Below are 13602 nucleotides of genomic sequence, written 5' to 3' on the forward strand. Positions count from 1 at the left end.
AGCTGTTCTCGAAGCCAACGTGGCTGAGTTACAGAATCAGAATAAAAAATCGTATTAGTACAATCAAATTTTGCTAAACTATGAGCCATACCATTACATTGTCTAATGCATTTACTTATAATCAAATTGGAAAATAAAATGTGGGCAACTAAGCCGAAAGAGAGTACAAGTATTGTATTATCGCGACCAGTTAAATTAACTTAAATTTCAGAAAATAAATCAGGAATTAAAAATGATTTTAACACTGTAATTAAAAAATATCCCAAAGTTTAGCAGTATGGTCTACGAAATTACGGAGATGAAGTATGTGGGCTTTTGGAACCCATTAATAATTTGGGGATGCTTTAAAGTTGCTCAAACGCCTAGGGTTAAGGATTAGAAATTGCAAACTATCAGTTGATAACTTTATGATGGCTGACCACGTCGGAAACGGAGACGGCGCCACCGCCTCCTCTGTAAGAGTACTCCCTAGCCATTACGTCGCTCACCGCCGCCGCGAAATCAAACGAGGAAGAGATCCAAGGGAAGATATAGACTTAATCAGCTCTTTGCCTGATGAGATCCTCCAAATTATCCTCTCCTTCATCTCGACCAAGTTGGCAATCACAACTTCCGTCTTGTCCAGAAGATGGAGACATGTATGGTGCGACACACCTTCCCTCTCCTTCTCCGATAACTGTAATCTGGACCCTAGTTCCGTAGACAAAATCCTATCTCGCTGCACGGCTCGCAAGATGATGAGCTTTCAGCTCTGTGCCATAGGTTTCCACTATCGTAATTACGTTAACAGTTGGATCGAGTTTGCTAAGTCTCGAAACGTGGAGAATCTGTTGCTTGAAAAGCACGGTTTCGATGATATTCCTGATTCCTTCTACACCAATTCCTCAGTCAAGCAACTTTACCTTAAGTCAGCCTATGGTGATGATTTGGATCCCAAATGCTCCGTGTCTTGGACATCTTTGAAGATCCTGACATTGCATACTTACAACCTTAAGGTTGTATGTCTGCGATGAACTTTAGGTTCTTGATCTCAGCAAATCACCGCGTCTTAAAACATTAGAAATAGAAAGCGAATACTGGCTTCAGGGGGTAAAGATTGTGGCACCACATATCCATTCCCTCAGACTCAGGTTTACAATCTCTGATTTTGCATATAGCCTAGTTGATGTCTCGCCTTTAACCGAAGCTGAACTAGACGTCGACTCCGGCTCACATGAAAAATTAAACGTTTATTATATTAAAACCATTGTGCTAAAGATGCTAGAGAAGTTGCAGAATGTGGAGAAGCTTACTTTATGTGGAAACTTTCTTAAGGTAATGTTTTCGTGTGTATTCAAGTGTCGTCATATGGATGGATTTTATATTGCCTCCAACTTACTTTACCAATGAGTTGGTTGCACTGTCCACTTTCATCTATTGATGTGTTTCATCCTAATTATTTCTTGCGCTCGATATTCACTATTTGAATATTTTGCTTTTTGTTAGGCTTTATCTCTTGCCGATCTCCATTGTTATTCTTTTCCGAAGTTGAAGGTTAAAGTTTTAACGCTTGAGACAACAATCTCTCAAGATGTTATTTCTGGTATAGTAAGATTGCTACAACACTCACCTGAGTTAAAGAAGCTCACCCTACGCACAATGGATTGTGACGCCAGACGGGTATTCTTTTGCCGAGTTTTAATAATCCAAAAACCATATTAATTAATATCCTCCTCACTCACTTTGAGATTGTAGATACTGATGAGATATGGATAATCTATTTGCATATAATGAAATCTTTTATGTTGTGTATATATATAGGGGTATGTTGACAACTACTTAGATTCGTATAGTTGGATTCCGAATCAATGCTCGGAATCGTGGGTCTTTGGAGACATTAAGTCTAGAGATGTAGAGACAAAGCATGTGGCTTTGTTCATGGAACTTGTGCTTAAAACCACAAAGACACTAAAGAAGATGGTGGTAAGGTTGGGACCTTATCGTAGCGAAAGAGGTATTAAAGAGTTGCGTCAGATGGATCCAATGCTTTCCCACGACAACGACGTCTCAATTGTGCTCATCGCAACCAAAAGATGGATTAGAGAGTCGTCGTCTAAGTGGTGATTTTAGTATATATTATGTACAAAAGCCGAATCAGAGAGACAACATTTTACATAAAATTAACATTTTTAATATTAATGTAGATGAAAACAAATTCCTTTATTTTCTAGGATTTTATGTAGGAAATAATCATATGACGCGACATTGCTAAATTTGAACATTTAGGACTGTTTTGGTAAAAAACCTCAACGTAAGCTGAATCATCCCTTGAATGAATTTTAGTACATTTTGTTGTTCTTCTGTGTCGGATCGGATATCCGTAAAATATTACTCGAAACCTCAAGACAAGAAAGAAAGTAACTCAATTTAAATCAATTTTGATTTGCGTTTTGATCGACTTCTTTGGAACAGGTTCCGGAAATATTATTTCTAGTGGGTAAAATAATATACTATACATATATTAACTTTTAGTCACACCTCTTTACATTGTAGAAGATTAATAGTTTATCATCATCTCATCCTCAAATGGATCTTGCCATTCCGAACGCGAGATGGGATCGGATATCTACCAAACGCGCCCATTGGGACGTGAGTAGCCCAACGAGGCTTGCAATAGCGTTTCATCATGTCTTCTTTCCTTCTTGAAAGGGGTCAGAGCATCAAGGAGGATCAAGTTTCCTTACGGTTGATGATTAAGACGTCATGTTTTTTTTTCTCTTCCTTACGGTTGTTTTTGTATTAGGGGAATGCTTTTTTTGTTTCTTTCTTATCCGATTTAGGATATTTATGGAGGCGATGATATATTATAAATAATTTTGACTTTTTGAACAAATTGTAAAACTACCAAATAATGGATTTTTGCAACAATACTCAAAGTTGTATAATAATTTGGGGATACTTTAAAGTTACTCAAACGCCTAGGGTTAGGGGTTAAAAATTGCAAATTATCAGTTGATATCCTACGATGGCTGACAACGTGGGAAACGGAGACAGCGCCACCGCCTCCTCTGTAAGCGTACACCCTAGCCATTATGTCGCTCACCGCCGCCGCGAAATCAAACGAGCAAGAGTTTCAAGGGAAGATATCGACTCAATCAGCTATTTGCCTGATGAGATCCTCCAAGTTATCCTCTCCTTCATCCCGACCAAATTCGCAATCAGAACTTCAGTCTTGTCCAGAAGATGGAGACATGTATGGTGCGACACACCTTCCCTCTCCTTCGTCAAGGACTGTTGTCCGGATCGTGATTCCATAGGCAAAACCCTAGCTCGCTACACGGCTCGCAAGATGATTAGGTTTCAGCTCTGTGCCATAGGTTCCGAATATTTTCCTGACGTTTACAGTTGGATCGAGTTTGCCATGTCGCGAAACGTGGAGAATCTGTGGGTGGAACACCATCTTTATGATGTTCCTGATTTCTTCTACACCAATTCCTCTGTCAAGCAACTTTACCTTAAGTCAGGCTCTAGTAATTTGGTTCCCGAATGCTCCGTGTCTTGGACATCTTTAAAGATCCTGACATTGCATACTTGCAACCTTTTCGATGAATCCTTTGCTAAGATTCTGTCTGGTTCTCCGAATCTCGAAACCTTAAGGTTGTATCTCTGCGATGAACTTTATGTTCTTGATCTCAGCAAATCACCGCGTCTCAAAACATTAGAAATAGAAAGCGAGCACTGGGGGGGGGGAGCAAAGATTGTGGCACCACATATCCATTCCCTCAGACTCAGGTTCACAATCTCTGATTTTGCGTATAGCCTAGTTGATGTCTCGTCTTTAACCGAAGCTGAACTAGACATCGACTCTGGCTCACTTGAAAACTGGAGAAGTTGTGCTATTGTGCTAAAGATGCTAGAGAAGTTGCAGAATGTGGAGAAGCTTACTTTTTGTGGAAACTTTCTTAAGGTATGTTTTCGTGTGTATTCATATGGATGATGGATTTTATATTGCCTCCACAACTTACTTTACCAGTGTAGAATGATTTGGTTTCACTGTCCACTTTCATCTATTGATATTTTGCTTTTTGTTAGGCTTTATCTCTTGCCGATCGCCATTGTTATTCTTTTCCGAAGTTGAAGGTTAAAGTTTTGACGCTTAAGACAACCATCTCTAAATATGTTACTTCTGGTATAGAAAGAGTGCTACAACACTCACCTGAATTAAAGAAGCTAACCCTACGCACAATGGATTATGACCCCATCATAGAGGTATTTGATTTTTTGCATAAAATCTATTTAACCATGTCATTCTCACTTTGAGATTATAGAATCTGAGAATATGGATAATCTATTTGCATATAATGAAATCTTTTTTTTTTTTTTGTTACATATAGTTGTTTGGCTTGAATCCGGATCAAATAATCCCGGAAGAGAGGGTCCTTTTAGAAGACTTTTACTCTAGAGATGTAGATACAAAGTATGTGGCTTCGTTCATGGAACTTGTGCTTAAAACCACAAAGACACTTGAGAAGATGGTGGTAAGGTTGGGACCTTATCGTTACACAAGACGTTTTAGAGAGTTGCGTCAGAGGGTTCCAATGCTTTCCCACGACAACGACGTCTCAATTGTGCTCATCCCAACCAAAAGATGGATTAGAGTGTCTAGGTGGTCAAAACCCAACATTGAATATCATACATCAAATCTCATGTAGTTGAAAAACTTTCTTCTTAATACATTGTTAAATTTGAATATTTTCTTCCAATTTGTAAGTAAGAACTTTGTCACAGCGAATACATGTTGCGTTCTATCTGAAAAAAGTGTATTGTATTTTGATTTGGATGGAAGGACACTCGCATCAATTTTGGGAGTTATCCCCATAATGTTTAACTAATCAAAAGATAAGGGGAAAAAATGTAATTTACTCATAGTTTCGGGTGTTTTCTACAATATTCAGAAACCCAATTAAACAAAAAATTTCGGAATTGTGACTTTTTTTTGTGTGCTCAGCGATCTGCTTCCATGGCGATCTGCTTCATTCTCTATACACTTCTCACGATCTTCTTCGCCGTATCTCTAAGTTTATCTCTTTTCGTCATCAATGCAAGAATGAGGAGGAAACGTGCGGTGGGTTTCTTCCATCCGTACACAAACGACGGTGGCGGCGGCGAGAGAGTGCTCTGGTGTGCAGTCAAAGCCATCCAAGAGGAGACTCCCGATCTTGACTGTGTCATCTTCACCGGAGATCACGACTCTTCTTCTGATAGCTTAGCTCGCCGCGCCGTTGATCGATTCGGTGTTCACCTTCATTCTCCTCCTAAGGTCCCATTACTCCTAAAGTTCAAATCTTTAATAATTCAACACTCCTAAAGTTTAAATCTTTAATTCAATTTGAATTGGTTCTGATAACACAGAAACTCTCAAGATTTGAGGGCAAGTTTGAATTTTGCATTTTTGGATTAGTTTTGATGCAATTTTTTTATTTTTGGTTTTGTTGTTTTGATGTTGTTGTGGCACAGGTGATTCATCTAAGCAAAAGGAAATGGATTGAAGAGAGGACTTACCCACGTTTCACAATGATAGGTCAGAGTCTTGGTTCGGTTTACTTAGCGTGGGAAGCTTTACGCAAGTTCACTCCTTTGTATTTCCTTGACACTAGTGGATATGCTTTTACATATCCTCTTGCTCGGATCTTTGGTTGTAAAGTTGTTTGCTATACTCATTATCCAACTATTAGTTTGGATATGATTTCTCGTGTTCGGCAGAGGAACTCTATGTATAACAATGATGCGTCCATTGCTAAGAGGTGTTTTGGTTATCTCTCTTTGCTTATTTGGTGTTTTTTCTTTGTTTAGTGTAATTTGTGTTGGATAATGATATTTTGTTGCCTTTTTAGCAATTGGTTATCTACTGGCAAATTAGTTTATTACAAAGCTTTTAGCTGGTTGTATGGGATGGTTGGCTCTTGCACTCATCTAGCTATGGTCAACTCTTCGTGGACAAAGTCCCATATCGAAGTGCTTTGGAGAATCCCAGAACGGATTACACGGGTCTACCCGCCCTGTGATACTTCTGGACTTCAGGTGATAACCTTTAGTCAGCTTGAATCTTATGATTTTTATCTGTCTTCTGGTTACATATCAGTATTTGCTGACATCTTGGGATTATTGCAGGTGTTTCCTCTTGAACGATCATCTAATCCTCCTAAAATCATATCAGTTGCTCAGTTTCGTCCTGAGAAGGTGAGGGATCCAGTATTTGACTTATACGAATAGGGTACTGTTGTTGTTTGATGGTTTATATTCCAAAGCTCGAAAGAGTCGTCCAGCTTACTCAATTATAGTCTTGTACCAGGCTCATATGCTTCAGCTTGAGGCCTTTGCACTAGCCTTGGAGAAATTAGATGCAGACGTCCCTCGACCTAAGCTCCAATTTGTGGGAAGTTGTAGAAACAGTTCAGATGAAGAGCGTCTGCAGAAATTGAAAGACAGAGCAGTTGAACTAAAAGTGGATGAAGACGTGGAATTCTATAAAAATGCCATGTACAGGTATTTTCTCAAAGCTCTTTACGGCATTCTCTATTTTAAACTTAGTGTCTTGCAATACTCATAGCTTCCATGATTCTTAGTTGTTGGCTTCTGGTTGCAGTGAATTAGTGGAACTACTAGGAAATGCAGTTGCAGGAATGCACGGGATGATAGATGAACACTTTGGGATTAGCGTTGTTGAGTACATGGCTGCTGGTGCGATCCCAATAGGTAAGACTTTAAAAGACTTGTCTATGTGATTTTTATCTCAGCAAATTCAGTTACTCTCGCAGTTTCTTATTATGGCTCCTCTGTTTTGTTAATTTTGGTGCAGCTCACAACTCAGCCGGACCCAAGATGGACATTGTGTTAGAAGAAGACGGACAAAGAACCGGGTTTCTTGCTGAGACTATGGAGGAATACGCCGAAGCGATCCTTGAGATTGTGAAGATGAAAGAAACAGAGAGGCTTAAGATGGCTGAATCTGCTAGAAAACGAGCGACAAGATTCTCTGAACAACGGTTTTGTGAGGACTTCAAAACTGCAATTCGACCCATTTTCCACGGTGCTATCAAATGAATATGACAGTCTTAAAACCTTCAAAATCTGCTTATTGCACTAGCTTTTAAAACTCACAAGACAAGCTAGGTTATACCTTTTATCTTCTCGTTATAGTTTTTGTTGTTGATTAAAAGTTTGACGTAGAAGTTGTGAGTTGTGACATGTAAAAACTTTTCTTTTTCTTTGGTACACACATTCAGAAAACACCTCTGTCACCTTTTGTCAATAACTAGTAGTCCTTCCAAGTTTGAACTATATAATATGTTATATAATATCTAATATGAAAATCTTGATGGAAAATACTTAGATTCACTCCCAGGGTAAACCTTCTTGTTCACTTCTTTCTTTTCAACCAATCATAATCTTCTATACATTATTTTATTTAAAAGAATAAATCAAAATTAAATTAAAAAACAAAACAGATTAAGGAAACAAATTCTGTAAAACTTTTTTAAGGAAAGTTAAATATTGGTTTGGTTTAGATTTTACAATTATAGAATGAAATGATGTATCGGTTTGAGTTTACAAATAAGGTTATTAGGGTTTAGATTTTACAATTCAAACAAAATTATATGTTGGTTTGGGTTTACAAATGAAGTGGTTAGGGTTTAGAATTTACAATTAAAACGAAATTGTATGTCAGTTTGGGTTTACAAATGAAGTGGTTAGGGTTTAGATTTTACCATTAAAACGAAATTATATGTCGGTTTGGGTTTACAAATGAGATTATTAGGGTTTAGATTTTATAATTAGAATGAAATTATATGTCGGTTTGGGTTTACAAATGAGATGGTTAGGGTTTAGATTTTACAATTATAATGAAATTATATGTCGGTTTGGGTTTACAAATTAGATGGTTAGTGTTTAGATTTTACAATTAGAATGAAATTATATATCGGTTTGAGTTTATAAATAAGTGGTTTAAGTTTTTAATTTTACAGATTTTTATTTTATAAGAACGTAAATAAATAGGTTTTAAAATGCATTATGACATGTCAGATTCTTATTGACTAAAATAATAAGAAGTGAACCTAAGAATTGTTCTAAATAGATTTCTTAAAATTGTTCTCCGGATCTACTATGTGTACTAAACAATGTCTACGTAAACACTTTTTTTTTTTGTCAAATACGTAAACACTTTCTTATCATAAAATTTTGACAGAATTGTTCTTTTCTAACTATTTTTCCAAAAACATCCAAATCCCCAATATTTTCTTTAAATTATCCAAATTATAAATGACGGAAGACAAGTCTCCATTGTCGGTCAAGGTTACGACGAAAACGAAAAAGAAACTAAGAAAGTACTACTACTCGATTGCTTGATATGATTACCACTTACCATTTTACCAAGATGGCACCGAAAAGAATCTTATTATGTCCATCGTTGAATAATCTTTACTTAGGATTCTCACCGTACCACTGAATGTTCAACAGTGTTACACTTGTTACTTGAGATGCTTTGGTGAGTAAGAAGATAAATTGCACTTTTTGAGATAGATATCAAACATTATTAATCATGACTAGCCATTATATATGTTTTAAATAGCAACAAGATTCGACTCATATATTTTGTAGATTAGTAAAAAAAAAAAAAAAAAAAAATCATTGTTTTGTTTTGTAAACAACTAGAATTTATTTTACCTTTCAGATTATATATACTTTCTTAACGTTTCAAATACTATCAATTTAAATGATAAAATTCAACCCACATTATTACTGGAGTGTTATTAGTGGGTTGATAAGAACTAGAATGTCAATGGTTTGATATACTCGAATCTTTTGAAATCTTGAGAATTATTTTAGTCCAATGTGTGGTATGAAACTTTTGATTTGAAATGTTACTTTTGGCCCTACATATCTTGATTTACGCAAATTTTATGGATATATGCAATTAAAAACTTGAAAAACAAAAATCGTTTTAGTTGCTTTGCCTGTGGCAACCACATATATTTTGATCATTGAATAGAGGCTTCTCTCTTCCGCATGTGAGTATATGTGACAAGAAGCGCCACCAAATCTAAGTTAGAGCTTGTCTTTCTCTGTCGATTCACATACAAGTTGTTGTGCTTTTCCGTTTTCAAATATACACAAAGTTACAAACATAGAGAAAAATTACGGTATGTAGGGGTTTCTTTTACCGAATCGTGTGAAAGAATAAATACAACAATAAGGTATTGTATGTTATTTAATTTGCAATAAGCTCCCCAAAAACTGATGCAAATAGAAAAGATAAACCACTTTTCACATCTATAATAGTATTTTTTTTTTTTTTGATTGATAAATTACAAATAGTAGATTCACGTTCTTAAAACGTGTATAATAATGAACAAATGATATCCATCAGAATAATTAGACTAAATTTGTTAACAAAATATCTTTGATTTGGTTTTCTCTCTCGTCGACCTCCATGTATTGTAGCCATTCCTCTCCACATATTCCCGTTACCATAAAAACACATTGTCCCATAAGGTCATGCTACAACATATATCCACAAATCTCATTATCAATTTCATTTCATTTAATATATAACGATTGACAACGAACAAACACAATGAAGTCTATATATCTAGTAATTTCGAGATATTGACACAAAATATAAACCATATATACTCATATACCATGTTTCGAGTAGGCAAGTGAAGGCAAAAGTGGATATCGCGAAGGAAGGCATTGAGAACGTGTAGAAAAAATTGTGGATGTGACGGACAAATTATTATATGCTCCTATCCAAAAAACCCTGGTGAGAAACTATAATCATGAGGAAAAAACATGTTGAGAAAATGATTGGAACATGAGAGATGTGACTGAGTGATGATATCATTACCATCGACCCGATCCGGTGAAATCTTTTTTTACTAATAGGAAAGTTAAAGGTAAAAGCATTTCCCTCCAATGATTGTTATTGACAATAATCGTTGTCAAATCCAAATTTACTACTATTTCATACTATATAGATTCAAATTATTATTTTTTCGACTTTATAACCAGTTGGTCTTTTTCCATATGATTAAAGTGGGTTCGATATACCTATTTGATTTGAACGACTTAACTTCCAAACTACAATTCCCTATCTTAAATTAGATCTCGAAAACAACTTGTATGTTCACTTATCCACACACACACACACACACAAAAAAAACTTGTATATACATTTATATACTAACAAAATTCTTACATTGTTCGAACTGCTTTCCTCTTATTCCATACTATATAGCTTTGTAAAGTTTGTGGACACAACTCAAAGACGATTGTGAGAATCAAATAGGAAATGGTAGACGGATACGGGAAATCAAAGAATGCAAAATCCAAAAGTTTGAGTGAAGTCGTTAAGTTTTGACTATTGTACCTGCAAAATAATTACTACGTGTGAAACAAACAAAAAAATGTAAATATAGATCATTTATCGTACTGTATATATTTTGAAAAATACTCAAATACAATACTAAGTTATTCTATACGACGACACACTTCTAAACTATTTACAGTTTTACTACCTCGTATTTTTTACAACCCCCACATATATGACGACCCTTAAGTTGTGAACGAAAATTCAACACAAAATTTGCGGCTCTGCACGTTTATGCAAACTTTAAAAATTTATATAGAGAAGAAAAAAAAAGGAAACAAAAAAAAGTCTACAAAGAGTATCACACCAATCACCATCAACCTTAAATTTCTCCTTCATTATTTAGATGCACACCCAAACTTCGACCTCTCTCTATCTCACACACTTCCACTTACATAGAAGAAACCTCTTTCAACTCCTCAGTTTCAGATTCTGCAACCAAAAAAGAAAAAAAAAGAGAGAGAGATATATATTATTACATTCATTAAAGAAAATAACAACAAGTACTAGAACAATTCTTTCTTTATTGGTTTTTTCTACTGACGATGGAGAATTCATACGACGACTCAGCCAAGTGGTCTGACTCAACAACTCCATATATGGTCTCATGGTCATTTCAATCTGATTCCTCTGATTCTGATTGGAGCCGCTTTAATCTTGGCTTCTCTTCTTCCTCCGGCAATTTCCCGGCCGACGATTGTGTCGGTGCGATCGATAAAGCTGAGTCACTTTCAAGAAGCCACCGTCTTGCTGAGAAAAGACGCCGTGACCGGATTAATTCTCACCTCACCGCTCTCCGCAAACTTGTCCCCAATTCAGACAAGGTAAATGACTCTGGTTTAGACTATTGAAGTGTTTTCAGTTTAATCTGGTTCGGTTCTGTTACAGTTTTAGACATAATCAGATTGACATGACCGGTTTATTATCATCTGGCTGGGTTAAGAGTATCAATTTAAGTAAACCGGTTTTGACTCTACAGTTGGACAAAGCAGCTCTATTAGCAACAGTGATAGAGCAAGTGAAAGAACTCAAACAACAAGCAGCAGAATCAACAATCTTCCAAGATCTTCCAACAGAAGCAGATGAAGTAACCGTGCAGCCTGAAACCATCTCTGACTTCGAATCAAACACCGAAACAATCATCTTCAAAGCTTCCTTTTGCTGCGAAGATCAACCCGAGGCAATCTCAGAGATCATTACGGTTCTCACAAAGCTTCAACTCGAAACAATCCAAGCTGAGATCATCAGTGTTGGAGGAAGAATGAGAATCAATTTCATCCTAAAAGATAGCAACACCAAAGAGACTACGAACGTAGCTGCATCAGCTAAAGATTTGAAGCAATCTCTGTGCGGTGCGTTAAACAGAATCACATCTTCTTCTTCTTCATCATCTACTTCTTCAGTTTGCAGAATCAGAAGCAAAAGACAGAGATGGTTCCTCTCTTCTCACGACTCACAACTATGAATACATTTTCACAATACATACACATAGTACAACCCATTCCTTATTAATAAAGATTTTGTCAGCAATTTGGTTGGATTTGTTCCCTACTAAACCAATCAAGATTTGTACAACCTTAATCTGAATTGTTCCACAAGTTATATAACCTACATCTGAATCACTACGAAGCTTAGCATATCATAATAACATTAATATTTGTATATTACCAATCAAGATTTGTATAACCTTAATCTGAATTGTTCCATAAGTTATATAACCTCCTAAATCTGAAACACTACGAAGCTTAGCATATCATAATAAGCTTATTCGATAAAGAAACTGATTAGATAGAATAAGGTTTAACAATACTTGAGGATCCATACAATCCAACAAAAAACGAAGCCAAGAACAACTTAAAAACTTGAAACGAGTTCAGACAACAGTACTTAAGATATAAGCAAAAAAAACAGGGGAAGCAGAAATGGAAAAACCGAAGTCTTCAAGATGAGTCTCCTCTCTCTCTCTCTACTTAGATCGCTGTCTCATCTTTCGTCTCTTCCTCTTAAGCCTCCTCATACGCTTCTTCTTCCACTGCGCAAACCAAGACAAAACAGAACTTTAATCAGCCGCAACAAATATGAGACGTAACAGAACAATCAGACAAAATGTATTGGTGAAGAAGATTGCAAAAAAGATTGATGGATATACCTTGGCTCTCATGGGGGAGAAACTCTTTTTCTCAAAACCCTAATTTGGCGATTTCACGGCGACGGTAACAAGAGAATAGGAAATGGTGCGTAACTGTGAATATATATACCCCTGGAAACCCTAATGTAGAAGTGATGGGCCTTTTTGCTTAACCCATATAATTGTTTGGGCCTTTTATGCTCATATATTCTCAAAAGTTGTTTACTTTTTCTTTCCCGAACAAAAAAACGTTTGCAGTTTAACAAAATCAGGTTAATAATAATCAAGTTTTTTTTTTTCTTTTTGGCTAAACAGTTTTATGGTACTTTATTTAGAAAAGGTTAATAATTAGAATTTCACAATAATTTTTTTTTTTGGTTGAATGTTAAATTTCACAGTAGATTTCATTGAAAGAAAGGTCTCCGTACGTTGCAGAATTTTTGGCCATGGTATGGAGAACGCCAGATAAAATTTGTTGATAGATCTTTCTCCACGCAAATTAAATGAATAATTTAATGAGTGATACTCGAGTAATGAAAAGATATGGTTATAAATATTTTATTTTTTGCGTTCAATTTTTCGCATAATTAATCATTAGTCAGAAAAAAACATAAAAGAAAAACATTTATTTGTTGAATGAAAACAATATGTAAATTGTTGGGAAAAAAAAAAGAGAATATGAAAATTGTTCGAAAACGGAAAACACTTTTACGAAGCAGTTGATGAAAGTTCAGATTTGGACAAAATCATGTCCAATACTTTTCAGAATGATCAGCTGATGATAGATAGAGGTTCGTTCAAACCATTGGAATCAAAGGACTACCGGTATGCATATGTAGCGTCGGTATAAACTTGTAATCGCCAATATGAAGTGTTGGTCTCGTGAAAACTGAAAACATAAATAATCATATCAACGACGACCGGTATGCATGTAGACATGTAGATGTAGTGATGAACACTTCTTGAAAACGTATTAGTTTCTTATTAACTCCTACAAAATTTAAACTAAGTATAAATAACCTCACAGATTAAAAAACAAAATTATATATATATATATATATAT

The 13602-nt window shown here is 35.7% G+C and overlaps 3 protein-coding genes, 1 long non-coding RNA gene and 1 pseudogene across 7 annotated transcripts; 4 read left to right on the forward strand and 1 right to left on the reverse strand.

The window, feature by feature from the left end:
• The first annotated feature begins 410 nt into the window (after positions 1–410).
• On the forward strand, positions 411–1389 carry LOC104784308 (putative F-box protein At1g49610 pseudogene; annotated as a pseudogene).
• A 1521-nt stretch (positions 1390–2910) lies between these two features.
• LOC104784309 (putative F-box protein At1g49610) lies at positions 2911–4797 on the forward strand. The gene is made up of 3 exons (XM_019244239.2): positions 2911–3946; positions 4072–4248; positions 4374–4797. The coding sequence occupies exons 1-3, from the start codon at positions 3005–3007 to the stop codon at positions 4689–4691; spliced, it is 1437 nt and encodes a 478-aa protein (XP_019099784.1). The 5' UTR covers positions 2911–3004; the 3' UTR covers positions 4692–4797.
• A 137-nt stretch (positions 4798–4934) lies between these two features.
• On the forward strand, positions 4935–7269 carry LOC104782492 (GDP-Man:Man(3)GlcNAc(2)-PP-Dol alpha-1,2-mannosyltransferase). Of its 4 annotated transcripts, none has more exons than XM_010507442.2 (7): positions 4935–5299; positions 5497–5783; positions 5874–6060; positions 6151–6219; positions 6332–6525; positions 6626–6735; positions 6839–7269. In XM_010507442.2, exons 1-7 carry the CDS (start codon positions 5000–5002, stop codon positions 7081–7083), a joined length of 1392 nt encoding a protein of 463 aa, XP_010505744.1. In that variant the 5' UTR covers positions 4935–4999; the 3' UTR covers positions 7084–7269. The 4 variants fall into 4 exon arrangements, 1 of the variants encoding a protein (XP_010505744.1); XR_015597620.1 differs by having other exon boundaries at positions 4956–5299; positions 6321–6525; positions 6606–6735; XR_015597619.1 differs by having other exon boundaries at positions 4956–5299; positions 6321–6525.
• Positions 7270–10629: 3360 nt separating this feature from the next.
• On the forward strand, positions 10630–12033 carry LOC104782494 (transcription factor bHLH51). Its single transcript, XM_010507443.3, has 2 exons — positions 10630–11235; positions 11391–12033. Exons 1-2 carry the CDS (start codon positions 10957–10959, stop codon positions 11874–11876), a joined length of 765 nt encoding a protein of 254 aa, XP_010505745.1. The 5' UTR covers positions 10630–10956; the 3' UTR covers positions 11877–12033.
• A 131-nt stretch (positions 12034–12164) lies between these two features.
• Positions 12165–12700, reverse strand: LOC104782493 (uncharacterized). Its single transcript, XR_767021.2, has 2 exons — positions 12561–12700; positions 12165–12443 (listed from the first exon to the last, which is right to left on the reverse strand). It is a non-coding gene; the product is annotated as an uncharacterized LOC104782493 (long non-coding RNA).
• Between the last annotated feature and the right edge of the window lie 902 nt (positions 12701–13602).

The sequence above is a fragment of the Camelina sativa genome, chromosome 4 (genome assembly GCF_030686135.1).
Source record: "Camelina sativa cultivar CO46 ecotype springtype chromosome 4, ASM3068613v1".
Classification (NCBI taxonomy): domain Eukaryota; kingdom Viridiplantae; phylum Streptophyta; class Magnoliopsida; order Brassicales; family Brassicaceae; genus Camelina; species Camelina sativa.

What these genes read in the sequence shown, in the direction of transcription:
- LOC104784309 (XM_019244239.2), top strand. Translation starts at nt 3,005, where the DNA reads ATGGCTGACAACGTGGGAAACGGAGACAGCGCCACCGCCTCCTCTGTA. An exon ending in TTTGTGGAAACTTTCTTAAG is followed by an intron (nt 3,947 to 4,071) that starts GTATGTTTTCGT and finishes GCTTTTTGTTAG; the next exon opens with GCTTTATCTCTTGCCGATCG. An exon ending in ATTATGACCCCATCATAGAG is followed by an intron (nt 4,249 to 4,373) that starts GTATTTGATTTT and finishes TGTTACATATAG; the next exon opens with TTGTTTGGCTTGAATCCGGA.
- LOC104782494 (XM_010507443.3), top strand. Translation starts at nt 10,957, where the DNA reads ATGGAGAATTCATACGACGACTCAGCCAAGTGGTCTGACTCAACAACT. An exon ending in TTGTCCCCAATTCAGACAAG is followed by an intron (nt 11,236 to 11,390) that starts GTAAATGACTCT and finishes TTGACTCTACAG; the next exon opens with TTGGACAAAGCAGCTCTATT.
- LOC104782492 (XM_010507442.2), top strand. Translation starts at nt 5,000, where the DNA reads ATGGCGATCTGCTTCATTCTCTATACACTTCTCACGATCTTCTTCGCC. An exon ending in ACCTTCATTCTCCTCCTAAG is followed by an intron (nt 5,300 to 5,496) that starts GTCCCATTACTC and finishes GTTGTGGCACAG; the next exon opens with GTGATTCATCTAAGCAAAAG. An exon ending in GTGATACTTCTGGACTTCAG is followed by an intron (nt 6,061 to 6,150) that starts GTGATAACCTTT and finishes GGATTATTGCAG; the next exon opens with GTGTTTCCTCTTGAACGATC.